Source organism: Astatotilapia calliptera, chromosome 15, assembly GCF_900246225.1.
Source record: "Astatotilapia calliptera chromosome 15, fAstCal1.2, whole genome shotgun sequence".
NCBI lineage: Eukaryota > Metazoa > Chordata > Actinopteri > Cichliformes > Cichlidae > Astatotilapia > Astatotilapia calliptera.
In genome coordinates this window covers 5295567-5322262 of record NC_039316.1, presented here as the reverse complement: position 1 = coordinate 5322262, position 26696 = coordinate 5295567, and the positions used below count along the sequence as shown (strand labels likewise).

Sequence of the window (26696 nt, the reverse complement as noted above, 5' to 3'; positions counted from 1 at the left end):
GAGCTGCATAATTGAGAGAGGCCTCCACTTTATCTACGAACAAAGAAGCAGAGTGTTTCGGTGATGCGTTAATATAAAAAAGAATCAGGCAAACCGGGGCACTTTGGCATTTGACTTACTTTACTTTATTCTCCGTTAATAAAGCAAATGTTCAGGAGAAAACAGTGTTTGTGCCTGGCTAAGTGAGCAACAATAACAAATATTACTAGCAGATGTTTCAGCAGGTGGAAGAAGGTTTTCCTGGTGAAAACAAGGAACATACTCATCAAGCGTCTCTAACATTTCCTTGAATAGGAATACCCGTGGATAACTGTGTGGCGTGTACACATAAACCTGCTGCTGTTGTCGTTCCAACAACTTTGCATGTCTAGATAGGGAAAACCCAACCCGATGTTACTGATAGTACACCACCATATTGCAACATCACTTGTCCTGAGTCAAACTTATGCTGAAATGACACTGAAATCGTTTTTTTTTTGGCGTGATTAACTCTTTCATCGAGACAGGGTTAGTCCCGTGTTGGCCTTAAATTATATTCATCTGATGAGTGCAATAGCCTCCTCGAATTAATCCAAAGAGCGAGTCGGAAACATGGTGACAGAGTAACTTGTGCAAAAAGGTACAAAGAGTATTTGGGATGTAGCGAAACCCACTGCATTGTGGCACTTATAAAATTTCAGAAGTTTAGTTTAATCTGAAGCTATAAAACATATTTTTAGCAGGAAAACACTGAGTCATCTGCATATCTTCTGTGTGGTATGGGTAAGACATCCATAAATATATATTCCTTCAACAGTAGTTTCAGACAAATTTATTTTACATCAAGAAGCCTGTTGTACTGCTCTATTAACTGTTCTAATAAATAACACATACAACAGCAGGCTGATAAGACTGCACCCTTGTCTGTAATATTTGCAGGACCCTGAATAAAAAGTTGGTAATCTGATCTATTGTTGATGTGAAGGCACCATTGCATATTTATGCCAATAAAACCGGGAATGTCATATAAACAAAACAAAGACCATGGGTGTCAACCAGCCAATGCTTCCCAGCAAGGGGAAAAAAATCATGACCTGAAACAACTCTAATGTCACTAAATGAATATACAGAGCAGCTTCTGGTTACAGCTTTAACCAAAGAGCTCCTGGCTATAGTAACACAACAACAGTAACAACAAAGATGGGATTTCTGCATGGCATTAGCACTGGGCAGAGTTATGCAACACAGATGTGTATAAAAGGGTAAAAACCTGATGTGACATGGAAAAGAACCATCCCATAAGACCTCAATTATCTGTATTTACAAAAAAACCCCAAAAACAAAAGGCAAATTTGCCATCTTTTTTTTTCTACGAGCTAACCATTAAAGAAAAAATTTAAATTTAGGAAAATGCTAAAGGACAATAGTCTAAAGGACATATTCTCTGTCAATCATTTAATAACTTAAAAAAAAAAACAAAAAAAACAAGCAGCAATTCAATACACCAGTGTAGCTGAAACGTGCCTGCATGAAATGCATGTGAGTAAATGTTAAAAGCATTCAGTTTGGCCCATTCATTGCACACCCGCCTCCATGCTGCTGATTTACTAATACATATTGTAATGTACAGGTTTAACCCGTGACCAGAGTGCAGACCGGACAGTGGCGGCTGCACCCAGACAGTTTGATCTTCTTTTGACACTACAGTGGTTTTACTTCCTGGAATTTAAACCAGGGTTTCTAATCCCTGAAGCTCCAGGCATCAGGAAGAGCTGCGACTCTAGAGTGCAGTTGAGGATATCTGTGGCACAGCTCAGGTAAGATGGGAGTCTCTGGGTTACAGTGAAGAGAAAAGCAAACTTCCTGAGAACAGATTCAAACCCAGAATCGTGACCCTGTTGTGGTTGTTCAGATCGGGTGTGTAACAATCTGTGTATGTATATTGCGCCTACAGCTGACACGTTGTATGTGTTAACTCCCAGATGTAGAAAAGAGATCAGGTCATGGGATAAATCCCAGTTAATGGCATTGCACTGCAAATCATCCAATCATCTGCTTCAGTGATGAAACGTGCTGTAATATTCGCTCCGACAGCAACTGCTACGGATGCACAGACACAAACTTTCCACCTGTACTGTAATCACCCGCCTCTCCACATCCACTCACAGCTGAGGTCAGAGTCCAGTCACACCTCACGGGGCAGCGGCACGGACAAAAGATGTTAAAGGACAATCACGAGGCATCAAAGGTATATATAAAAAAAAAATGAAATAAAGCAAAAAACAAAAAGAGTGACAGGATAAGTGGAGAGAGCAGCTGGCTGACTGCTGCCAGGTGGCGACCTTTAAAGCTCTTAAAAATCTGTCGTTTCCTGGCAGCACTCGCTGTGCGCACTCTCTCTCGTGCCAGTGCGAATGAATTCAGAGGTTTGCATCAAAACTGCTTTGTCACTATCCAAACTGTCAAGCAGGCAGACAGCTTCAAACAAACAAACAAACAAACAAAAAAAACCAAACACAAAACTGATCCATATACAGCTGACATCCAAATAAACTGGATGACCTTAAGAACAATAACACCCTGTTTAGCTCTTTGGTAAACCGCGGGCCTAACTCTACATTCTATTCTCTGTCTTTTCAGTCAGTTTCTGGTCTTCTGAGCACTTTCCAACTATCTACCGTACTTCTACAGCTTGTTTTGATCCCCATTTCTTGTGCACACTCCATTACACCTAATCGACACCCCTGCAAAAGTTCACGTCTAAAAGAACAATAAAAACAAAACAAATAACAAAGGGAAACGGTAAACCGTCTATCCCGCCATATTCAGCGCTTTGTTTTGGCACAGCAGCTCCTTTTTTTTTGATGATGCAGATACTGGCATACAGCATGTAGGCTCACTGGAAACAACATGCCATGCAGAGAGGGAGAGTGTAAACCAGCATCAGCTCAGACAGACAGACAGAGAGGTGGGACAAAAAGACAGCAAGAGAGACGGGGACAGACAGGATGAAGGTTTGATGGAAAACCATAACAGAAAACAACAGAGGCTTGTTAGAACTCCAAAGGGCCTTCCAAAGTTTCACTTTCGTGTGTGTTAGTGTGTGTGCGGTCTTTAACACCAGACGTCACTCTTAAGGTTGGGTACACACCCAATCTTCAAACCTTCTAGCGAGAATTTGAGAGGCAGTCGCTGTTACCCAGAATAGTCAAGTATCATCCTTCCTTTGACATTATTGTCCACGCTGTCGGTTTGCCAGATACTCAAACTGCGATGGAAATTTTTCCAAATATCTGACCTACGCTGGGAAAAATTGAGGTCCAGCTTGCGTTGCATCGGTGAGAACTTGATATCAGTGCTTGTTTCAAATTCATTTCCATTTCTCACCCTTTTTTCCTGCAGCCAACAGCGGCAAAAACAACCTTTGCAAATGAATAAAAACGTATTTCCTTCTTTTTCATCCGCGAGGCTCTGCTATCACCGTGCAGCCGGCATTTCTGGCACCTTCATAATTACCGGTATCCGACACAATCAAAGCCTCGTGTCCACAGTATTCCTACATCTCAGCGTCAAACTAACTGCAGGTAGGAAAGCAAGGGCGCAAACCAAACTGCAGCTGTTTAAGCTGCGATTTATGGTTGTTCTCCTTTAAAATAATGAAATAAAAAGTGTGACATTCGTGGAAAATGTGCACTGATTTAAACTTCCTGCAGTGTATCCAAGAAAGTCCTCAGAAGTTCCTGCATTTAACATCCTCTATGTGACGAGCACTGTGCAAGACAGCAGCTGATCGGGGGGGGGGTTGCTTTTTTTCTTTTTTTTAACTTTTTTTTTTTTTAAATTACTCTTCTGCGTAAATATCCAGCATTCATTTTGCAGTAGTCCCACTTGAGAGCAATAATCCAGATGTAAAGATGTGCATTCATGTAGTCCTCACGTTATAGATTTAGGTACATCATTCCACCTGAGGTCCTTCCTAACTGCCAGTGTTTAGTTTGTGTTGCTCATCTCAAGAGTTTTGTGATGACTCAGGCTGGGAGGTCTGTCCCTGAGGAGGTGCGGGTGTTGTCTTTCCAAACCGTGTGTGTGTGTGTGTGTGTGTGTGTGTGTGTGTGTGTGTGTGTGTGTGAGGTCTGCGTGGAAAGAAGGACGAGCTTCAGATCCATCGTCCGGAGCCTCTGGTGCGCTGCTGCTTCTTCCTCTTCTTGCACACGTAATAAATCGGGAAAACAACCAACCCTACAAACAGAGAAGGCAGAAAGTGCAAGAGAGGTCAAACCGCTGTCTTATCTACAAGCATTAAATATTCTCTGTTGTGCAGCGCTGCAAACAAATGTGGAGCTGAAAGGCATCGGAGAGAGACGGCAGCACAACACTGATTCTATTAATGATGAACCCGCCAGCATGACTATCAGTCTGCAGAGGACCATCAGTCGGACTTACAGACGCAGGAAACAGATTAACAATAATTACACTAATAACTACAGGTCAGCTGAGGCATGAGCAGTTCACAGTGCAGTCTGATTAGTCTGTAGCTGGATGTTCCTACAAATGTACAGCACTGTGCAAGTCTTGAGCCCCTGACCTTCCTCATTTCTTTATATTTTGCAGGGAAAACTGGAGCAATGAATTAAAACCTGCAAACATACACGAAGCTTAAAGGGCTTTAAAGTCAATATTTGGCATGACCACCTTTGTTCTTCAACACAGACTGAACTCTCTTAGGCAGCTTTCTTTAAGTAGTCTTTAGGAATAGTTCTTCTAGAAGGACATTTAAAGCTCTTATGCTGATGTTGGCTGACGTTTGTTCCATGACTGATAGTGTTCCACTGTGTGCTTTTTATTTAAATCAGGATATGTTTTTACTGCATTGGCAGTGTGTTTGGGATCATTTTCATGCTGCAAAATGAAGATGAGGCTTCAGTGAAAAAAAATTCTGAAGGGGAGCTGCATCTCTCGGGTCCCTCTTGTCAGGTCTGTGTTGAATTTCTAGCTATTTCTTAAGTTACTGTTCATCCGCTGTAAATCTCGTCTCCCTCAAATCTTTAGGGGCACAACTTCCAGCTAAAATCTCTTTGGGAATCACTTTGCTGGTGCAAAAATATTATTTCATACCTGTGAAACTGCCTTATCTTTCTTATCTATAAAAAATAGGAACAAATGATATGTTTTTGCTATAACAAAGTGCAAATTTTAAAGATAAAACTGAAATTGGTCCATTGCTAGGTTGTCTCTTCTGTGTAGACACTGAACTCTAGTTCATCCTTTGTGTTAGCTATATTTTTAAGCTTCAGGTCAGGTACAGGGACTGGACTGAAAAAGAGTGAAGAAGCAGCCCAATGTCCTATGACAACCTTCAGAAAGCCCAGAGAACTGATGCTCAAAACCACCATAAAAAGTTACTAGAAAGCTTTGTTCATTGGAAGCCAAATACAAAGAAATTAGGGGTGACTAAACACTTGCACAGTCCTGTCCTTCCAGGAAGCAATAGTTACTCCATTATAGTGTTTCTCTGGATCAACAGCTTTGTCCTTTTTGAACAGAAAAAGTGAACTTTTACAGAAAATAAAAAGATGCCCATGACCGAAAACAGATGATAAGAGAGCTCCTTAGCAGCCTGGAGGAAAACAACAAGGCGAACCATCTCGCTGATAAGTGTTAAATGCTCTCACCGAAGCAGATTAGAGCTCACGTGTGTTTGTAATATGTTACCTATCACCAGTGCGAGAGCTCCGAGCACCACGACCAGCAGAATGACCACAGGAGCTATCAGCACCTTAGAGGCTGCAGAGAGACACAGGCAGAGGAAAAGATGATTGTCATTTTTTTTTCTCTTCATAAATTGCGACATTTGGTCATCGGTGAATAGCTGCGGGATGGAAGTTACTGTAACTACAAATTACTTCATCCGCAGTGTAATGTTCTTTATTAAATGCTACATCTTTGCCGCTAGCAGTGCATGGCACGAGAGCAGTTATGAGCGCTGTAATGGGCCAGTGGCTCGTGTTAAGCGACAAATTAGCTCCCGGTTCACGGGCACCCTGCTGACATAACGAGCTGAAGCTGTCGCTGAGAGCAGAGTGAAAGAGAGCTATCAGAGGGGATTGCATGTATTTGATAACCGTGAATGGATAATAAGAATGAACATCTGATATGTGATTCTAATCATGCTTCATCAGGAATCTCACGAATGAAGTACAGAGGTAGATGTGGATATGTTCACTTCTGTTGTTATTGGGTGGTGAATTCACATCAATCACTTAGAAACCAGAGAATCTGGTTTCTAAGTGCAGGAGCCCCAGGAAAGGCTTTTTCATTAAAGTGATGCAAGCAGTGGAGCTTTAGGGATGGCAAGTCTGCTTAATTCCGGCTGTTCCGCCACTCTGATCCAAACTGTAATAGCTTCAAACTGTTAAAAGTACAAATACCTCTATTCTTCTCTGTGTTTAATACTTCTTAGCAATCGCGCTAAAACACTAAGACAGGATGCTGAACGTGGTAAGGAGTATCCCTACTAATTCTTCCTGCTTCAGTGCAGCCCATAGACGGTTATAAAGCCTCAGTCTGAGCGTCTTCGCTGTGGTTTCAAGGCGCCGATCTGACTGTGAAGCTGACTTGTGATCAACAAGTCCTTAGCACATGAGGATAGCCTGGATCATCCTCCTTTCTGACTCTCAGAATGACCATAATTTACAAAATGGACTGCGTGTTTTGTTCAGTATGACCTGAAAGTAACAACTTAGACCATAAATAAAGGTGATGATGATGATGATGATGATAAAGTCAACAGGAGCGTGATGACTGAGGTCACAGAGAAACAGCAGGCGAGGGCTGTTTGTCCACACACTTCTTTACAGCCAAAGATCTTTGTGCAGCCACAGGAGTCGGCCCCTGCTGGCCATTAAAAAGACTGCAACTCAAAGGCACCTAACGCTAACCCTGATTGAATTTACAGGCTCAATCACTCATTTCAGGTCACACCAAAATAAAAATTAAGCGTATTTTGTAAATCTCGGTCATACTGTGTTTCAAAATGGAGACTTATCCGTGGAGGAAAACACACCTTCATTTTCTAACAAGAGGCCAAAAACAACTCCAGATTGGTTCAAACAACTATACTTTCAGTACAAGCATTTGTGCCACTTTGAAGACCCAAACTGTCACCCTCAGATGAGAGGGGATTGGTTAGGATGTTCAGGAACCATCAAGGCTCAACCCTGCCGTAAACAGGTAACTGTCCACAGTGAAGTTTTACATCACCAGGAACTGAGAGGATGCTTTCCAAAAGTTAAAAAATCAACACTTTCAAACTCGACTGAAATTTACAGCTACAAGGACAAGTGCCTTCTGGAGAAAAGTTTCATGATCAGACAAAACAAAGAGTGAGTTATTTTGCCTCAATTACAGGAGGTCTGATAGCAGGAGTAAAGCACGGTGGTAGTAGCAGCTGCACTGGCACTCCATACACTGCACAAAGCGCATGGGATAATAAAGAAGGAGGACTACCTCCAAATACTTCGACAGCTTGACATTTGAAACTTGGACACAACAGCTAAATGAAACCTTGTGCTGTACATATGAGGGAAAAGAAATCATTTCCAATAATATTCTTGAAACTTTCAGGGAATGTACTGGTTCTCTGTAATTTCAAAAGCACTGTCCAACTGTCCAAAGCATCAACACATTACTTGAAAGTAGAAAATTGGGGTACGGTGCAGTCAAGCACACATACGGTACTTCCCCTGAGTTTTCTGGATGTAAGGTGTCTGTTACTCGTCTTGCACACACTTGTGTAACGAGCAGAGGACATTGTCCTAGTCTGACACTACTGTTGTGTGACAAAGCCAGTGACCAGAGTTCACTCTCATCACAGCTTGAGCAAACAGCTCTGTTGTTTAAATCTGTGGCAGAACACACGGTAACTGCCATAACGGGCCACTCCTAGTTGTAGACATGCAGCTGTGTTAGCATAAAGCTCACTATAGCTGAAAAGAGCAAACATGCTATGAAAACATCTCTTTATCAATTACACGCAGCAACTTACCACAGACAGAGCCTCTAATTAGCCGTCTCAGATGAGGTTTATCGGGGAGATAGCGATACTTGCAGCCAAACACACTGAGGTTGGATGTGTGGTCCCCAAAAAATCTGCTGGCAAAATGAAGCGAAAGATGAAATCGGAGAGAAGAGATGGGCGGACAAAGCAGCCAGAATGAAGAAAGTGGAGCACAACACACCTCAGGTGTCTGTAGCGCTCTCCGCAGCGGTAACAGAAGTTGGTGTTGCACTGCACACAGGTCATGTGATCGCATCCCTCCGTACGCTGAATATGAATCTACAGACGAAGATTAAAACAAAGAGAGGTGATGTAACATTAACTGAATCTCAATAGTGCAGCTTATCCACTATCGCTTTAGTGCAATACCTGAAGTCTCGTTCGGTTTCGAGCTGTACACTATAAGCATCTAACAGCATCCGCAGTAGTACAGTACATCAGCAGTACGCATCAGGGAGCAGACTTTCTATAACCTCAGCAATAACTAGCTTTGAGCAGCTTCTTTTACTTGACACCAATCTGCTGTCTTCATCAAACATGAGCTCCTCTTCCTGCTTCCAGAGCCATGGAGCACCAGTGTGACAAACACAGATGGAAAGTGTTTACTGCTGTGAGCAAACAGTTCCCATATACCGGTAATTAGCTTAATTTATGTCTTCCTTTAGTCATCTGACAGTCAAATTAGATATTGCATAGACCAACTTGGTCGTAATGAGACTGCACGATAAGACCAGGCTGGTATTATGGCTAGCAGGGAGATGCCAGTGAGTCTACCAGATATGGTTTTGTGCAACACACATGGCCATCATTTTTCAGCGTGGACTGCCGCTGCCACACGTGCTTTTTTTTTTTTGCTTTTTTTTTTTTTACATCTGTGCATCCATCCTGTTCTCTACAGCGCTCCATCCATCATCTACAGCTGCTTCAATGCTTCTTAACCTTCATTGATTCATTCATCTACACCGATAACACCCTCCATCAGTCAAATCCCTTTCTGTTTACAGACACTGTGGCTGCTTTCAGGAGTCCTCTTCCCAAAATGTTGGAAACTAAAAGCTTGTGGCGTGTGTCGTTCATCAGTGTCTCACCTTGCACTTGGGGCATTTCTGGGCGTTTCTCTGTCCGTGCTCAATGACGCTCGCCCAGGTACGTAGCAGCTTGTCTCCTTTCCTGTAGTCGCGGCATTTGAGCCCGTCGTGCCAAGGTGCGTGGCATTTAAAGCACCACACAAACTGGCAATTGCTACACTGGATCTGCAGAGGAGACAGAAGACAGACATGTTTACCCACAAATAACCAACATGCTTAGCCTTAAAAATGGACAACTGCAGTTTGACCAATCACATTGAATGTGGTACTTTTGAGCAGAGGTGCAGATTTAGTACAGGCTATTAATCCTTAAACCAAAATGCATTATTTTAGTAGCCAGTTATTTATATTCATATATACACATGACCCTTAATGAAATCCCAGGTTTATCTATTTTCCAACCGATCTGATCTTTTAGTTCCTGTCTCCTAAAGCATGGAACTCCAGAAAGCCCCTTTTGATTGGTTCCCCCTCGCCTGGCTTCAGCAAACAGAACCTGCTGCTTTTAAGCTCCGCCTTCTCACCGAGGGCTCACCCAAACCCACACCTCCAGCTGTGTAATAGATGACTACAAGAGGAAAATATATGTCGAGCTGATGTCAGATAGGCACAGGCTGGAAACCAAGGCTTAGGTCTTACTTCCCACTGATTACCTTATTATTTTAAAACTCTGCCCAATTTCATAAGAGCATTTGACATTATAATACACAAATAAACACACATCACACAAAAGTATTATTTAAGACCTTTAGGTTTTTGAATTTGCCTGTTTTTTTCCCCAGGATTGTGAGGCATTTTATTCCTAAATATAAGAGTTTGCCAGTAGGGAGATGACAGGGAATGGGGGAAGAGAGATGGGAAACGATAAGCAGCAAATATCTCTGTGCAGATGTGAACTATGGATGTGGTTTCGGTTGAACAAATAAAATCATACATCAATAGGGGACCCTGGTCTTTGTTGCTCTTGACGTGAATAAAGGCTTGGGATCTGATTTGATCCACTCGCAGTTAACCAAAGCAATTACTTTTACCCCAGCTCTGCTTTTGTTGCCTAGTGCACACACCAGCGGCACGAGGCACTTCTTTTTAATCACACAGCTCACTGCGACTCGCTGCGAGCATCCCTTTTTACTGTACAACATTACGGCAACTGTCAACGCCGGCACGTCAACTTACTTTATACTTGTGCTCGGAGCGGTTGGGGGTGTGCGTCTTGAGAGAAGTGAACTGACTGCACTGGGGGCAGGGCTTTGTGCTCGAATCCAGCTGACTCAGCTCCAAGAAGTAACGATATTTTGCCACCTCCTCTTTGGTCAAATGGGAAATCACCAGTCCTTCCTCCAGGTTGCCACTACACTCCGTGATCGGACAGCTGATAAGAGCTTTCCCCACTCGCACCTGGGGAAAGAACACAGACAGATGACATGGCATCGTGGAAAAAGCTGCTTTTAATGCACGCAGAGGCTCAGAGGAGGGTGTTCTACTTTTAAATGTTACTGATAAACCTGTCAAAGGCTCCACAAAGAAATCGGTAAGCTTCATAAAATGTGTGTCACCACTCGGCGGTTTGTTATGGTGTGTTTCTCTGGCCCAAATCTACATGCTGAATATATTTACACCACTGATGAGAGATGGTAAATAATTCACCAAAGACCAGAAGGACTGAGGGGCAGAGGGAGGTCGTGCAGCCGCTGGAGGTTAATCTACGACAAAGCGTGTGCACGTGGGCACATTAGTGCAGCGTGAGTGCCTGGAACTTGGTAACTCTGAGTGGAACTGAACCACAGTCTGGTGATCCAGTAAAACACTAACTAACCATAAGGTCACGCACTCTGGAAGAAGTGCACTCTTTTATTTAGACTTCTCTTGAAGGCGTGTGAGGCTAAGGTAAACAAACCTGCTCACCAAAAGGTGAGCCGGATATTTTGACTGTCTGACTAAGCAATTTCAGGAGGCTGACATGTAATCCTGGAAATTTCACAATCTGTTATTATCATGAGTCATTAATTTAGCCTTTACAGTGCTATGTGCAAATGTCCGGCAAACACAAACTCATCTCATCTAACCCTGCCTATAATGCAGTATGTGATGCAGTAAATGTCACGGGCAGGATTAGAGACAACTCAAATCCCACTGGAAATATTGCCTCCTATTCTTTTACCATCTTTCGTTTCAAACTTTTTTCAATGTGCTTCCTCCCAGCTAGGGCTGATCTTCTCTAGTTCCATTCATCTTTCATTTCCTCATTTTTCGCTCTCTCTGTCTCCTCAACACATTAAATCCATCAAACCCTGCGAGACCTGTTATACTGACACATGATCAGGTCTTTTCTCCCTTTGTGTGTGTGTGTGAGAAATGGCAGGCCGAAAACAAAGCACAATAGCATCAACTTCTGATGGTGTCACACCCATATCACCCACCCCTCAAAAACCCAATATTGCATATAAAGTTAGCATATATCATCCAAAGCTATATTGATATTGTTGCCACAACAGCAGCGCAGGGATGACCAGCACAGACTGGTTTGACTGGTTATTTCTCACCTCCACGTGTCACAGAGTGTGGTCTGCTGAAAATACAGGTGACTTTGTTCTGTGGTTTTAATGTCTTGAGTGAAAACATAATCAAATATAACCAGAAACCTGATTTTACCACATAAGCAGTGAACCGTTCACCTACCTGAGCCAGTCCGAGCACGTAAACTGCCACGTGCTGCACGTATTTGAAAACTAGCTGACTGAGGCTGGGTTGTAAACTAACAGCATTGGGTTACATCCAGCTTTGAATAACAGATTCGTAAGAGCAGCAGATGATGTCAGCATGACGTGGACCAAAATGAGATCATGCTGCCTTAAAGTAAAACAACTGGTAGTAAGTGTTTAGGAATGTAGGAGGCTTTAAAAGGGACCTGTGTTTGGCAATCTGTGATTCAGTATTTGTATTCTGTACTCTACTGGGGTAGCTTTGCACGATTCACAGCCCTGTCCCCCTTCCCTCATACCCAACCAGTCAAGGCAGATGGCTGCTCCGTCCTTAGCCTAATTCTGCCAGAGGTTTCTTCCTGTTAAAAGGGAGTTTTTCCATCCCACTGTCACCAAGTGCTTGCTCAAAGGGGGCTATTTGCTTGTTGGGGTACTCTCTGTATTATTGTCAGGTCTCTACCTTACAATATAAACTCCCTTGACGTGGCTGTTGTTGTGAATTGGTGCTATAGAAATAAAGCTGAATCGAATTCACAGTAAAACAATTTGTCTCACAGGTTCAGCCAGCTTATCAACTGCATGAAAAAACTGTTTTAGCGCTCTCTTCCTGTTCCCTTTAAGCCGACTTTCAGCTGAGTGCCTGCCTCTGCTGAACTGAACATTTGAAGAGCAGATGGGTGGATGTGTCCCTGAGATGATTGATTAGGGATTTCCACTTTTGCTGACATCATACAGAGCACAGAGTACAAAATAATGTCTAGAACTTACTATTATGGGCAATGTGAAGCCTGAGGTTTTGGCTCATAGGGTTTTCCCATAGTTAATCTGACCTCATGAAACCTCTCGTCACTATTTGTTTAATAACACTAAGCTAAAATTGAGACGCAGTGTATGAAAAACTAAATAAGACCCATACTGCTTCTGTCATATGTCTAAGCGGGTAAGTAGCAGCCAGGTGCTGGTAATCAAATGAACCCCATTAATGGATCTTTAGGAAGTGCGAGCACCTCTATGAAAGCAGAGGTTCTGGCAGTTTGCTGGTCTGAAGCATTCAGCTGTGTCTTAACATGCATCAGTAATGATCTCAGAGGAGCGACTACTGCTGCCCGTTAGCCTGGAAAAGGTTATAAGGCCATTTCCAAACAATCTGGAACCCATCATCCCACACTGAGAAAGACTAAACATGTAAAATGTTGAAGAGATTTTTCCCAGGAGTGGATGATGCAGCGCATTCACCTCAACGTTTGACCCCCCAAAACAAAAACTAAAAAACAAGTTCAACTTCTCAGACTCTAAAGTGCCACATTTTTCAAAAACCCAACACAGCCTATCAGCACCTCATAACAACTGATGATGGAGGGGTGATGATTTGAGTCAACCACGAACTCCTCTGTACACCAAAGTATTCTAGAGTGAAATGTGAGAACATCAGTGCAACAGCTGAAGCTTGGCTCAAACTGGATCACCAACAAGACAATGATCTCAAGCAGAGCAGCAAATCTACAGCATGATGACCGAAAAAGAAAAGAATCAATGTGTTGCAATGGCCCAGCCAAAGTCCAGACCTCGACCTGATTGAAATGACCATTGTAAAGACCAACGGGCTGAAAGTTCCTCCACAATCATGTGAGACAAACAGAAAACAAACACTTCAATTTACTGCCGCTAAAGGTGACTCCACTGAATCACGTAGGATACTCAGCTTTTCACACTCTGCTTCTGCATTTTGGCTTAATTTTTGTTATATAAATGACAACACAGTGTAATATATCGTGTGCTGGTGTTCATTTAAGAACATGCTAATGTCCTGATACATATAACCTTGGAAATGAAAGCGATTACACTGCCTAGATTTCATTAGGTCTTTATTTAGCACAACAGGAAAGTTGCAGGTTTAATCCCTGTTATAACAACTGTCATAACAACACGGCTGGCAGCGGTTCAGTGCAACATCCATCCATCCTGCAAAGCCTGACCAAGATCCCAGGAGCAAAAACAAAAACACAGAAAAACAAAACAAAAAAAACCACCAATTCCCAAGTGTCTGTGACCACATCCATCTGACATACCGCTTCTACTGAGGGTAAGCGCCAAGCATGTGTGCTAAAAATTCCACCTCCACAGGATAATGTACATGACCCTTTTAAAAAAAATAATAATAAAATAATTCACAGTGTGCTCATCAGAGAGCCGGCTTGGTTCTGTATTTGCATGAATGTTCATGCCCTGTTATCAAAGCAAGGCAACTGCAGATAAAAATGAGCCTCAATGACTGATAAAAAGTGTGTTATCTACACAGATTAAAGCCAATCTTGGCAACAGTAGCAAGGAGATGAGAGTGCAGCTCCTCCCTGGGCTGCAAAAGCATCAGGGATTATGACTGAAAGATTGCTGACCAGAACAGCCTGATGAAGAAGCCACAAAAAGGCAGAAAATCCATCCTGAAACACTTTACCTCTGGTAGAAAGCATCGCGGGCTGGCAAATTGTAATTTTACTGTCAGTGCAGTGAACATGTACAATAAACGGTTATTTAATTTATCTGTTCAGTGGACTAGTCAGTGTTTCGGGGTCTGTGTTAGCAGTGGAGCTATTAAAGCAGAAAATAACTGCTAATACGCACAATTTTATATTTGCTTATTTATCACAGGTCACACAGTCATGGCAGCGCTGACCCCTGTTACTGAACACTGCAGAGCTTCCTTACATCGTGCAGGCCTGGTAGGAAGCAGCAATGTGCCTTGTGCTGCAGTCTGATAGCTGTTTATACTGGAGAGTAATCAATCTATCAATTATTAATTCTCTTAATGGATCAGCATAAAGCAACAGAGACTCCACACTGATATTTATTATAGTGGAAGAACTCATTCGTCAACTATGACGTTGTTGCTTCTGTGTTGACTGCTGCAGCTGTTTTTATCCATCTTATTCCTCCAGATACCAAAAGGCATTCTGGGAATGTAGGAATCAACCCAGAAGGGGATGATCCCACACTTTGTGCCCCTTTGGGATGCAACTGGACATACTAATGCACATAAGAATAAAGGTCTTCTATCTGAAGGTGGGATCCTTCTTAAAGAGCCTGAGAGAAAGACGCTGAATAAGCCAAAGAGCTCTCACAAAGTCCTCTATTGTGAAAACCACCGCTGCCAGGTCCCAATTTTGGTGTGGCATGCGTCTGTGACCCAGATTCACCGAAAAAGTACTCATCACAAGACAAGAAGACCTGTAGATTCTCGCACTCACTCGTTAATTAACCCTTAACGTGGATCTTTTTGGACGCATGCGAAACACGTGGGGTTGGGGGTCACCACCTGGTATGCTCGAAAGCCAAGCCCGTGCTTCTAAATGTGGATAAAATGCCAAATATAGCCCCAGAAAAGTGTGACGGAGAAGACTGCAAAGTTACTGCTGCTCAAGGACACCTCGGCCAGCTGCTGCTGACCGACCCAGCGAGGCCTGCTTCTGGGACAGGCCCCTTTTGTTTTCACTGAGATACCCCCCCCACTGATCCCTAACCCAACCAACCTGGGAGCTGACGTAGAGTTTCAGACACTCGTCACACACGGCCTTCCTGCAGCAGGGCAGGGGTGCGATGGTTTTCTCTTCCATGCACACCCGGCAACTCTGCATCGCACCCTCGGCGCCGGCCTGCTCCGCGGACAGCCGGTGGGACAAGTCCCCGAAAGGATCCACCAGGTCGTCCACTGTGTACGGTTGCGGCTCGAGACTCGAACCCGCATCCTGCCCAGTCTCCAAGTCCCGTTCTGACGCGTCTGGTGCGACCGTGTCATCGGAGCGGTCCGTGATTTCGGCGTCTTGTCTATGGCTGTCGTTGGCAATGCAGTAAACGGTGCAGTAGACGTGCTCTTTGGCACCGACAGACCCCTCCGGAGTGGCCGTGCTGCCGCTGTTGTCACACGTATGATGGTGCTGACCTGTAACGGTTAACAATTCAACTGCCCGAACACCCAAACTCGGTAACTCGCTCGAGGTTGGTTCGTTTTCCACCTCGGCTTCGCCCGTTTCTACGTCCGACTTTGTAGACCCGCTACAATCAGGTACATAATCTTGAGTGTCGTTAACGTTTCCTTCGTGGTTTTCAAGCTCGGCTCCGTACTGCATCCGACTGCCTCTGTTAAGACGGAAAGAGGGAGATTTTGAATCCCCGAAATTCTTCCTCAGGATGTCGACAGCGCTCGCCCTCCTCCTCGCTCTCCCTCCGCCGTTGCAGTTGTTGTTGTTGTTGCCCTCCGCATCCTTCCCCCCCGGGTCCCTGTCGCTTTCGTCCAGCGATAGCCGAGAGTTTGACCTGGTGACACGTCGGCTCAAATCTCCGAGCGTCCGCTCAACTTTACCGTCCGTGAGGGAAGTTTGTGTCGGCAGGTTGCGGGACAATTTCACCCTCCCCTCCTCGATGCCGCTGATGAAACTCGGCATTTTACAGGCGTCAGCTATCGGGCCGTCATTTTCCATTCCCGATTTAGCTCTCCCCATTTAGAGAGCGGCTCTCTCCCATGCGTACCGCCGCCTGCTCGTCTGTCTGCCTCTCACCCAACTCCCACTACCAAAACAAAACAAAGCAGTCAGGTCGCTGCTTCCGGGTGTCGTCGTAAGCGTGAAGGAGAGCAGCGATAGGCCGATGGAAAGCCTAGTGGTGGAGATCGGAGAGAGCCTAACTCCCCTTTAATCTATGCCACCAAATAAAAACAGTGCTCCCGGTACTTAGTGTGAGGAAGAGGAGCCAGAAGGGCTGGCCCACTGGTTATTTTGTTTTTTTGTCCTAGGCCTCTGTACATGGGTGTCAAACATAACGCCAGGATCGGCCCACTAAAGACTCTAATCTGGCCCACTGGATGGTTTAGAACAGCGGTCCCCAACCCCCGGGCCTCGGACCGGTACCGGTCCGTGAGTCGTTTGGTACCGGGCCGCGAGAGTTGAGGCTCGGGTGTGAAATGTATGGCTTTCAGGGGTTTTTTTATTTTTTTTTATCGGTTTTTAGCGTTTACTGTGTTTCCCACTGATAAAGACCTCCTCCATTAACATCCACGAAGTAAAAAGTAAGTAATAGATAAACATTTAAATGACAGAAAGTTCCTCTTTTTTTCACTAGTTGAAATAAATTATTTTTACTGTAAAAAGAAAAGACAGAAAAAAATCTGTTTTTCTCCCAATCCAGCCTACTGTACAGTTTTAGCAAATGTGAAGGAGTGCACAGATTTTGAACTTTTAACTGTATTTCATAGGTTTTACAGCTTTTCCTGATAAAGACTCGCCCATTGACATTCATACTACACCAAAGTACTTAACTAACAGATAAACAATTTCAAGACAGTAAAGTTCATGTGTTTCCATTACTACAGCGAGTCTACAGTTTAACAGAAACTTTATCTTTTATCATTACAGGACAACCTGTGCAATGAACTGCCATAACCTTTTTTGTAATTTTACACATTTATCATTCAGTTTCACTTAAGATTAAAGCGGCCCTCTTATGCGGCACATAGTATAAAACAAGTGACATCCCTGCCCTCGTAGGTTCTTCAACCTGTCCTTGTAACGACTGCAGCTCTGCAGCTGGATCTTATAATGTGCAGTTAAAATAATTAAATGAAAAAAATCCATCACATTTCTTTGACATTTCAGCATTAAATTAATATAAAATTACAGCCTTCTTTTATAACTATTGTTTGTAAATCTAAAGAAAATGTTCAGTTTAATAAGTTTTGCTTGTAAAAAATCTGAGCTATGATCACATTTAGCAAATACAATATTAAAACATTAAAAATCGTGAGCATTTGTTGTCTGAACAATTTTCCATTTTGTCCCATTACGACAGAGAATTGGACCATAATTTAATTTATTTTTTCCTGCCACATTTCAGCTTTTCATAAATGTTCATAAATGTAAAAAGCCATTAGTCTGTATTTTTACAATAACTACTGAACAATCCAAACCATTGAAGCATATAATCATCATTCTGGTAATGTAAAAATATTAACAGTCCTTCTGACCAAGGTTTGTGTATCTTAATTCATAATAATGTGTTTTTGTAATACAAAAAAATACAGATAATGTCTGTATTTTCTTACTGTACCCCCCCCCCCCCAAGAGTCTAACAGGTCTTTGGGCAATTCATTTCTGGGAAATTTTATTGAAGGAGAACAAAAAACTTCAGATTGCTGTGTATCTGCATCTGCTGTGGCAATGTCCTTGAGCAAGATACTGAATCTTTGTCAGCTTCGTTTACAAGAAACTGAATACATCACTTTGTACTGCTGTGCAAATCATTATAACAACTCAGAGAAGAAAGAATCGAGCAATAGCACTTGTTGTAGACCACTTACTCTTTGTTGCATCACACTCACAGTTCCCCTCTTTATAAAAATCCAGCTCTGGTTAAAATTCATCAGGAAAAGTGAAGAATGAAAGCAGTTTGAATGGACACATTTTTACTGCAGTAGAACTTTCAAATGAATCTAAGTAGGGTACCTGTAAAATGGGTTGTTAGCTTTGTTACAACTTCTCATTAATGCCACAGGGCTGGGGCCACACACTAATTAGTTTTCTTGTTCTGGTTGTGCCCAATTGGTTTTAATGGAGAATGCCAACAATGTTCAGAGAGGAAAAAAAATCTTTACAAGTGCACGTTTATTACATAAGGCCTCAAACCCAATCAGGAAGGTGCTGTTTTACACAAAACAGGTCAAAAAGTAACTAGTGTGCAGGGTATAAAATAGTTCAACTACTTGCATTCTTCAGCATTTCTTCAGCCTTACAATTAACTGGCCTTGCTCACTCCGGGAATGTTTTCCCATATAAGTGGGTAGATGTGTCATTCCTTCCTTTAACATTGATATGTTGAAATGACTGTTGTAGTTTTTTGGAACAGGAACAACAGCTTCCCAGTTTTGACTGCATGTGGGAGTTAAACAGGCGTAGTTGTTGATGACAGGGTGCACTGAATATTTCAGAATCTGCTGATCAGCTGCAGTTTTCCGACATAAGCATTGCTAGGGTTTACAGATAATGGTTGGAAAAAGATAAACTATCAAGTAAGCAAAAGGTCTCTGGGTGAAAATGTCTTCTTGATGCCAAAGGTCTTAGGAGAATGGACAGACTGCTATGAGCTCACATGAAGGCAAAAATAACCTAATTATCAATCATTATAATCGGGGTAAGCAGAAGAGCATCTCTGAATGAGCAACACACTGAACCTTGAAGCAGCAGAAGACTAAACTGGGCCAGTTATGAATAGAATACTAATACTACAGTTCAAATTCATACAATAGACAAATGACATTTGTCTATTAATAAATAATAAATCCACCCTACCTTGTGTTAATGGTTCAGATTGTTGTTGGTGGCGTAATGTTGTGAAGGATATTTTCCAACATACTTAGTACCAACTGAGCATCATTTAAAGGCCACGGCCTACCCAAGCACTGTTGCTGACCATGTCTGTACCTTTATGACTATAGTGCACCCATCTTCTCATGGCTGCTTCCAGCAGGATAACACACCATGTCACAAAGTTCAGCTAATCTCAAACTGGTTTCTTGAACATGACGATGTGTACTCCAATGGCCTCCACAGTCACCAGATCTCAATCCAATAGAGCACCTTTGGGATGTGGTGGAACGGGAGGTTGACATCCTGGATGTGCAGCTGATAAATCTGGAGCAACTGTGTGATGCTTGCATGTCAATATGAAGCAAAACTTTCTAGCACCTTGTTGAAGCTGTGCTACAACAAACGAAGGCAGTGCCAAAGGCTAAATTGGGTCCAACCCAGTCCCAGCAAAGTGTGAGCGTATACTTGATAAGAAACCCTGAAGTCCACAGAAATAGCCCGGTCTGTAAATGCTAAACTAATTTACATGCATAATATAGCTGGGATGAATAATCTGAGCTAATGTCTAAAAGGAATCAAAGAATAGAGGACACAGTACAGACGTTCCTTCTCCACACTCTACTTTAATCCCAGCTGTCTAGTTTATGTACAGTCAGTCACCTGTGGGAAACCCATCATATGAAGAGAAGGCGCTAACATACATACATGGTACATTCTAGTCAGTGGTGAACTTCAACAAATCAACCCAGAGCCACAGAGAAAAGACTGGACGTCTCTGCTCCCACTTTCAGTAAGTGGCACATTTCCGTAACGATGTACTGTGAAAATAGTTGCTAAATATAAGATGATCATGTCTTATTGCATTTTCAAACACTCGTCTAACAGAAGATTATCTGTTTCAACAAACCAATTTCCCTCCAGAATGTATGCTTTTTTAAATTAAAGCGCAAATTTCCACCTAAATCAATTATCTAAGAGAACTCAGCTAACTGGTATCTCATACCACACAGAGTATCTTGGAGCTTTTTTATTGCAGTGTCAAGAGTTTTACACTGGCTTGATTGAATGTTTATTTACACTGATCAACACAATAATGGCTTGGCTCAATTCTTCTACAAATTCTTTTTTCCTTTTATCACACAAAAGCTCTATTGACTGTTCCAAAGTCTAAATGGGCTCAACCAGCTCTCAAGATAAATAACAAACAGTGTAGCTGCTGTCTTCCTTTTTACTTTAAAAATGTATTATTACTGTTGTTATTGCTGTTTTTTCACCTTTAACAAGCTCTTCCTTCAGCTTAAAGTGGCACCTCGCTTTAGAGCAGAGCGTGTGTTTTTTTAATTGTCTTTTTGTTAGGTTCGGGGTTCAAGTCTGCATAGTTCACCATGACATAGAAAACAATGCACTGCAGTACACAGTCCCACATGTGGTCTCACACACACACACACACACACACACACACACACACGGGTCACATTATATTTCTGAAATCCTTTCTCGCTTGTTAAATGTACCAAATTAGGACTTTCTAGATCACTGATTACACAGCGTGGTCAAAGACAAATTTATTAACAAATAAAATCCACTTTCAGTTCAAATAAAGTCATTTCATAATGCTGCGACTGACCAGCTCTTTCAATTAAGCTTCACAATAATGGAACATTTTCACAGTTTCCCGATTTGAACTGTGCAAAACAAACCAAGCTGTCAGAAAGCCACATGTGCATGTGTTTGGTTGACAGTTCAAATACAAATGAATATTAGTTAATTTAATTATGTGTTGAATTGAAAGTGAATTTTAAGGCCTAACAGACCAGTTAATTAAACAATTACAGCCTATAGTGCAACTAATACTCTCCCTCCGCCTTGTCCTCTCTTTCCCGCTCTGATTTCAAATATACTATACAGTTAGAAGAAGTAAAACATAGTAGTCCCACTTATACACAACATCATACAGTATTAGTCAACTAGAAAAAACAGTAAACACAGCCACATGTGAATAAAAAACGTCTAGAAGGTCAAAGTTACATTTCATAGTTTTACATCGTAGTAGCTATTTTTCTCCCTTTACTCAGCAGACATTTCAGACTGTGTTATTTATAGAAAAAACCCCACAAAGTTCACATTTAGGACTCTTGGAGGAGCTTTTGAGGAGCATTCGACAAACCAAACAGTTCCCATTTTTAAGTAGCTAGTTAGTCACACGCAGCATGAGATTAAATATGCAACAGTTTGGGAAACACCTCATGCAAACACACAAAATGCTGTTTCTGTCCTCCGGAGCGACCGTCGGCGGAGCCCCACAGGGCAGCGATTTGAAACGCCTGGAGTTTCATTACAAAACGGATATACTGCTGAAGATACTGGCCGAGGGGGTGCTTAAGGTGGATTTTGAGACGAATTTTGTTGAGGAAAACAGTCTGACCTTGTCCATCCTTCTTTCGTGAGAAGCCAGTGTTTTTCCTACCAGAAAAAAAAAAAAAGTTTCTCAGTAAAAGAAAAAGGCCTCAAAACATTTGGTCCAGTGATTACAATACAAATGCAACATCAGTCACATTTCCAGGAGGAGTCAGTTGAATAAAAATAAAACATAAAATAAAAAAACCTGCTGGCTATCTGGAATGCCAATATAATTTTAATTTGTGATTTCTTTTATCAGTTTTCTTTCATGGAAACCCTGCAAAGTAAACTTGAGACCTACTATTATTGGTCCCAGTGTGTGGCTCTCTGAAACCGAGGTCTACAGAGGTCTATGTGATGGTACAGTTGGCACTTTAAGCATTAAAAGTGGAGCAATGAAGTGAAAGAGGAGAACTGCTAAATGTCTTTCTCTGTTTTTTTGTCCTCATCAGGCTGCTGGCGAGGGTGTGCAAGGATACGGCAAACCTTGCTTTCCCCATTTGTTCCTTTCAATCTTTTATCATTCACCACAAAGGCGAAACATCAAATAATGCATCAAAGAATATCATTTAAAGGCTTCCCTGTTCTCCAGTGACGGTGACCACCATCTTTCGGGAAGGTTTCCTTCTCTAACATCCAGCTCCCTGAACTGACAGAAAAATGCCAATTCACGACACGACAGGCTGCTCTGACTGTGATTGTCATTTATATAAAGTGTTGCCTGCAGAAGATTTTGGCTGCTTTTGAATTATTATTAAAAAGAGCTGGATATTGCAAAAAAGGGTGATTTGCCATTCTTTCTTTAAAAAAACAAAAGAGTCTAATTAAGAAAAAGAGAATCGATTGTTCGGTGACAGATATGGGGTAGTCTACACAAGGACTGAGACGGATGGGAACCTGTCGCTCTCCTGTGACATTTTCTGTCTTTGTTGCCATCTCTGTATGTGTCTTGGGTGGAAGACGAAATATTTATACAGCAAGAGACACAGCTGTTTTTTTTTCCTTGTATGGCTGAAAACACCCCGACCTTTGGGATGCTGCAGCTAAGAAGTGTGGGTCATCTCTACCTGCTGCGTCAGTCAAGTGTTCAGTCTCTCAATTGTAAACATTAAGATTCACATTAGCAGTAAAAAAAAAAAAAAAGTGAAGTGCTAAGATTTGTCCTAAGTTTGTGTGTGTGTGTGTGTTTGTGTGCATGCATGCGTTCACATGTACATTACTCAACGCCTGTCTGTGAATGCGTCTGCTTCCTGTACGCATGCACAGATGAGAGGACGGTAAAATCAACGCTGTTGGATAACATTCAACATTTTTTTGCCAGAATAAAATGTGTCCTCCTGCCGTCTTGGCCATCACCGTTAGAAAACCAGATCCTGAAATTCACCGAAAATAAATAAATAAATAACTAAAACAAAATAAAAAAAACTTTGAAAGGTGTTTAACATTCCTTAATCGGTAGTCATGTTCGGAGATTCTTCGCTGGACTTTTCCAAGTGTTAATCAGTCAGGCACAAAGAGCAAAAAGTTCCAGAGAAGGTTAAACAGGCTCTGTTGTGTGCACGGGGATGGTTTTTAAACTCTTTGGTGAGGCGCAAGAGCTGTTAGATACCAACACACTTAACCAGCGCTCCTGAAACATGTTTTTTTTTTTTCTTTTGACAGCAGAAAATTGAACGAGTTCTCATTGGAAGCTCGCAGGAACACGTGACCGTCGACCGTCGAGCGTGGCCTCTTTGCATCCCTTCGGTTTCCCTCGTAAAGCAGACGCCCAGCAGCACAAGGGAGAAGCAAGTCACTGGCTACTGACCGGGTCTGAGGAAGGAATGAAAAATGTCCTGCAGTTACCATGCTGAGCCACATGAGGCCAATGTTTCATCAGGAACTCCACTGAAAGACAGGCTAGTGGGAAGCCATCTGACCAAGTGTTTGGGGAGATTTGTGAGCTGAATCGCAGAGAGTCATCTGTTCCCTGTCTACTTGTCTGTGTCTCTGTTGTTTATTAAAAGACAGTTGGGAGTAATAAAAACAGGATTTTAAGCAGGAATCGTTGGTAAGGCAGCACTCTTGGAGTCGCTTCTGGGCTTATTTTGACCTGTGGGGGGAAAAAAAGACAAGATGAAGAAAACCCAAAACAATGCCAATGATTTTATTTCTATTCTAACTGGTAAATAGTTATTTTTAAGGTGCGATAAGACATGAAAACATAAAGTGTATGTGACACGGTCAAATCTTCCGTAAAAATGAGAACACTGAAGGTTAAGAGGTTTATGCTGAAATGCTAAGCAGTACATTGTGTTCAGTACGCTCCCTGACTTAGTCATTTACTCATGATAATGTTGCTGGATGAGAACATCATGAGCACTTGTCCCATGTGTTTTGTGAAAGATAACACTCGAGAGAGAGCCTGACAATCTCAAGGGTACACTGGCTCTGTGATACCCCACACCCCCTTTTTGTTGCCAAAACAATCATCTGACATTAATGCAATCATATTACATCATCTTTAATGCAGTGATGTCTAACTGTAAGAGTAAGACTAAGATTTGGTAGCCGTGTAACCTGTACTTTGAAAAAGTCTTGAGCCATCTGTTCTTGTCTTTTTTTTTTCTTTTTAGAGCGCTCTTGAGCAACAGCTCTCCAGATTTTTCTGAAAAAAGTTTTTCTTTGGGCAGTGGCTGCTTTTTCACTATTTCGTATCAGCCCATTTCTTTTACCTGACCATTTTCAGAGAAGTGTTTTTCTTCTGTTAGGCCCTTTAACACTGACCCTTGAAACATTCAAGTACAAAAAAACCTCCCCTCACTCAAGTGATAAACCAGTGGTGTATCTACACATAACAGACAACTTAGCTAAGAAACCATTTTAAAATGCATCTTGAGGCACTTTGTTACCAAAACACATTATTTGTTCCCATTTCTTCAGTTTCTAGTCTTTAGCTGAAAACATATCATATTTTAGCACACTGTGCAGTGTTTTCAATCCATCCATCTTCTTCCACTTTTAGGGCGTTACAGGTTACACTCTTTACAGGTCGCCAATCTATTGCAGGGCTATCACAGAGAGACAGACATCCATTCACACTGACATGTGTACCCTGTCAATTTAGAATGACCAATGAATCTAACCCTCTGCATGTGGAGCTATGAGAGGAAGCTGGTGTGCTAGGACAAACTCGTGGGGAACATGCAAACTCCACACAGAACAGCCCTAGACAGCTGACGAATTCAAACTCAGGATCTTGCTGCTGTGCAGTGACGATACATGATGGTGAACCACGCCTTCAAGAGTTATTCCTGAAGACTAATTTAAAAAAAATAATACAAGAAAGATTGCCTGAGCGAAATCAGGCAATGTTTAAAAATAAGGTTATACCAAGGTTGCTAGAATTGTACAAACTCATGTATGTTTGCACACAATTCAGTAAATCACTCCAAGTTTTCCCTATTTTTCTAGCAAAACATAAAGAAATGGTGGATGGCTCAAGACTTGTAATTTCTCATTCTAAGGATAACAAATATTACAAAGCGTCGGATGTAGTGGTTTAAAGTATGCCACCACTGGACTCTAGAGCATTAGAGATGTGTTCTCTGGAGTCTCGACTCACACTTCTCTGTCTGGCAATCCCATGATGAGTCTGGGTTTGGCAGTTGCCAGGACAACAGTGCTTGTCTGACTGCATTGTGGCAAGTGTAAAATTGAATGGAGCGGTGATAATGGTGTTTGTTGTTCATGAGTCAGGTTTGGCCCCTTAGTTCCAGTGAAAGAAACTCTTAATGCTTCAGCATCCCAAGACTCTTGGACAATTTCATTCTCCCAACTTTGTGGGAGCAGTTTGGGGACAACCCCTTCCTGTTCCAACATAGTTGCTCACAAGTGCAAAGCAAGGTCCATAAAGACATGGATGAGCCAGTTTGGAGTGGAAGAACTTGACTGGCCTGCACAGAGTCCTGACCTCAACCCAAATACTTTTGGCAATACAGCGCACTGTACTCACAGCAGTCACTGCTGGTCTTATGCTACCTACCAGCAACCACGTAAAAATTGAATCCCCTCTTTCTAACAGAACGTGTTTTAAATATTACAAGTGAATGCTGTCAAAATAAAGCACTTTGAAATCAGATGATTCTTGGCGATACAGCCTATCATTCAAAACTATGCCACAATGCAATAGAGGTCAGCTGCGTTAGGAATGGGAACCAAGAACTGGTTCTTGTAAACAACTGGTTCCCAATTGTTAGTCTGCTTGCCTCGATTCCACTTATTGGTTCCACTTGTACTCGTTCTACAGTCGGCTGATTTCAGTTTGCGTGTCAGAGGAGCAAATTAGCGTCAAAGTCTGCAGCGTGGATATGGACACTACTTTTATTTCTATTACAGAAACGTATGAGAGCATGATAAAAAGAGCCGGAGCAAATGAAGTGCAAACTGCATCGAGAACAGAAAGAAGATGCATTACACTGCTAACACAACTTTGCCTCTTTGCAAGCACCTGTGCAGAGAACATGCTAACATTAAGCTAGCCAAGAACCCAGAATGATGTTAAAGCTGATAAGTGAATACTAACCCCAGCTCAGCTGTCAGACCCTGAACTTCAACACGTAGCAACCTGATGAGCAGTCAGACTTCTCAAAATGTCTTTGTGCTGGTTTTCATCTTTGCTTAGCGCTGTCAGTTTTGTGTTCATAACCAAATACTAAGAGAAAGATCGTATGTGTGTTCTCATTAGGACAGGGGTTTGTGTTGATGTATGGGGCTGTAGCCTAAAGAGACTTTGAGACAATGTGTTTCAGGTCATTTTACAGAGTAAAAAGCAATGTAACAAATTATTTTCTTCTAGGAGTTATTAAGTATCGTACTGCAATACCTCCAGCATGCACAAACATTTGACCACATAGCACTGCAATCAATTTGCATGAATGTAATGTCTTTGATATGCTGCTTAGCAATGGCAGAGCCAATGAGAACCCACTGAAAATCAATAAGAGAATGGATAAGGAATCAAATAGATAAGTGTTATTGATAATGGAATCAGAATTGCTAAATTCTTATCAATTTCCACCCCTAATTAGCGTGAGACAAAAAGATGAGGACTAAATAAAATGTGTAATAAATTCACTCC

The 26696-nt window shown here is 42.2% G+C and overlaps 2 protein-coding genes across 4 annotated transcripts in view; both read right to left on the bottom strand.

Annotated features, from left to right (window-relative positions):
- Window positions 1–102: 102 nt before the first annotated feature.
- rnf217 (ring finger protein 217) lies at window positions 103–16525 on the bottom strand. 3 transcript variants are annotated; one of them, XM_026142376.1, is made up of 7 exons: window positions 15353–16525; window positions 10300–10521; window positions 9124–9288; window positions 8217–8314; window positions 8024–8130; window positions 5692–5763; window positions 103–4218 (listed from the first exon to the last, which is right to left on the bottom strand). In XM_026142376.1, the coding sequence occupies exons 1-7, from the start codon at window positions 16319–16321 to the stop codon at window positions 4136–4138; spliced, it is 1716 nt and encodes a 571-aa protein (XP_025998161.1). In that variant the 5' UTR covers window positions 16322–16525; the 3' UTR covers window positions 103–4135. The 3 variants fall into 3 exon arrangements, with proteins under 3 accessions (XP_025998161.1, XP_025998162.1, XP_025998163.1); XM_026142377.1 differs by having other exon boundaries at window positions 8024–8127; XM_026142378.1 differs by lacking the exon at window positions 5692–5763.
- Window positions 16526–19780: 3255 nt separating this feature from the next.
- Window positions 19781–26696, bottom strand: part of nkain2 (sodium/potassium transporting ATPase interacting 2) — a 102117-nt gene continuing 95201 nt past the window's right edge. The window contains exon 7 of the mRNA XM_026193855.1: window positions 19781–23669. Coding sequence (XP_026049640.1) covers window positions 23660–23669 — 10 coding nt within the window. The 3' untranslated portion in view covers window positions 19781–23659. The remainder of the gene's footprint in view (window positions 23670–26696) is intronic.

Bases quoted from the DNA above. Each gene is read 5' to 3' on its own strand.
- rnf217 (XM_026142376.1), bottom strand. From the start codon at position 16,321: ATGGGGAGAGCTAAATCGGGAATGGAAAATGACGGCCCGATAGCTGAC. The intron at 9,289-10,299 runs GTAAGTTGACGT...TCTCCTCTGCAG, and splicing joins GCTCCGAGCACAAGTATAAA to ATCCAGTGTAGCAATTGCCA. The intron at 8,131-8,216 runs GTGTGTTGTGCT...TCATTTTGCCAG, and splicing joins GAGCGCTACAGACACCTGAG to CAGATTTTTTGGGGACCACA.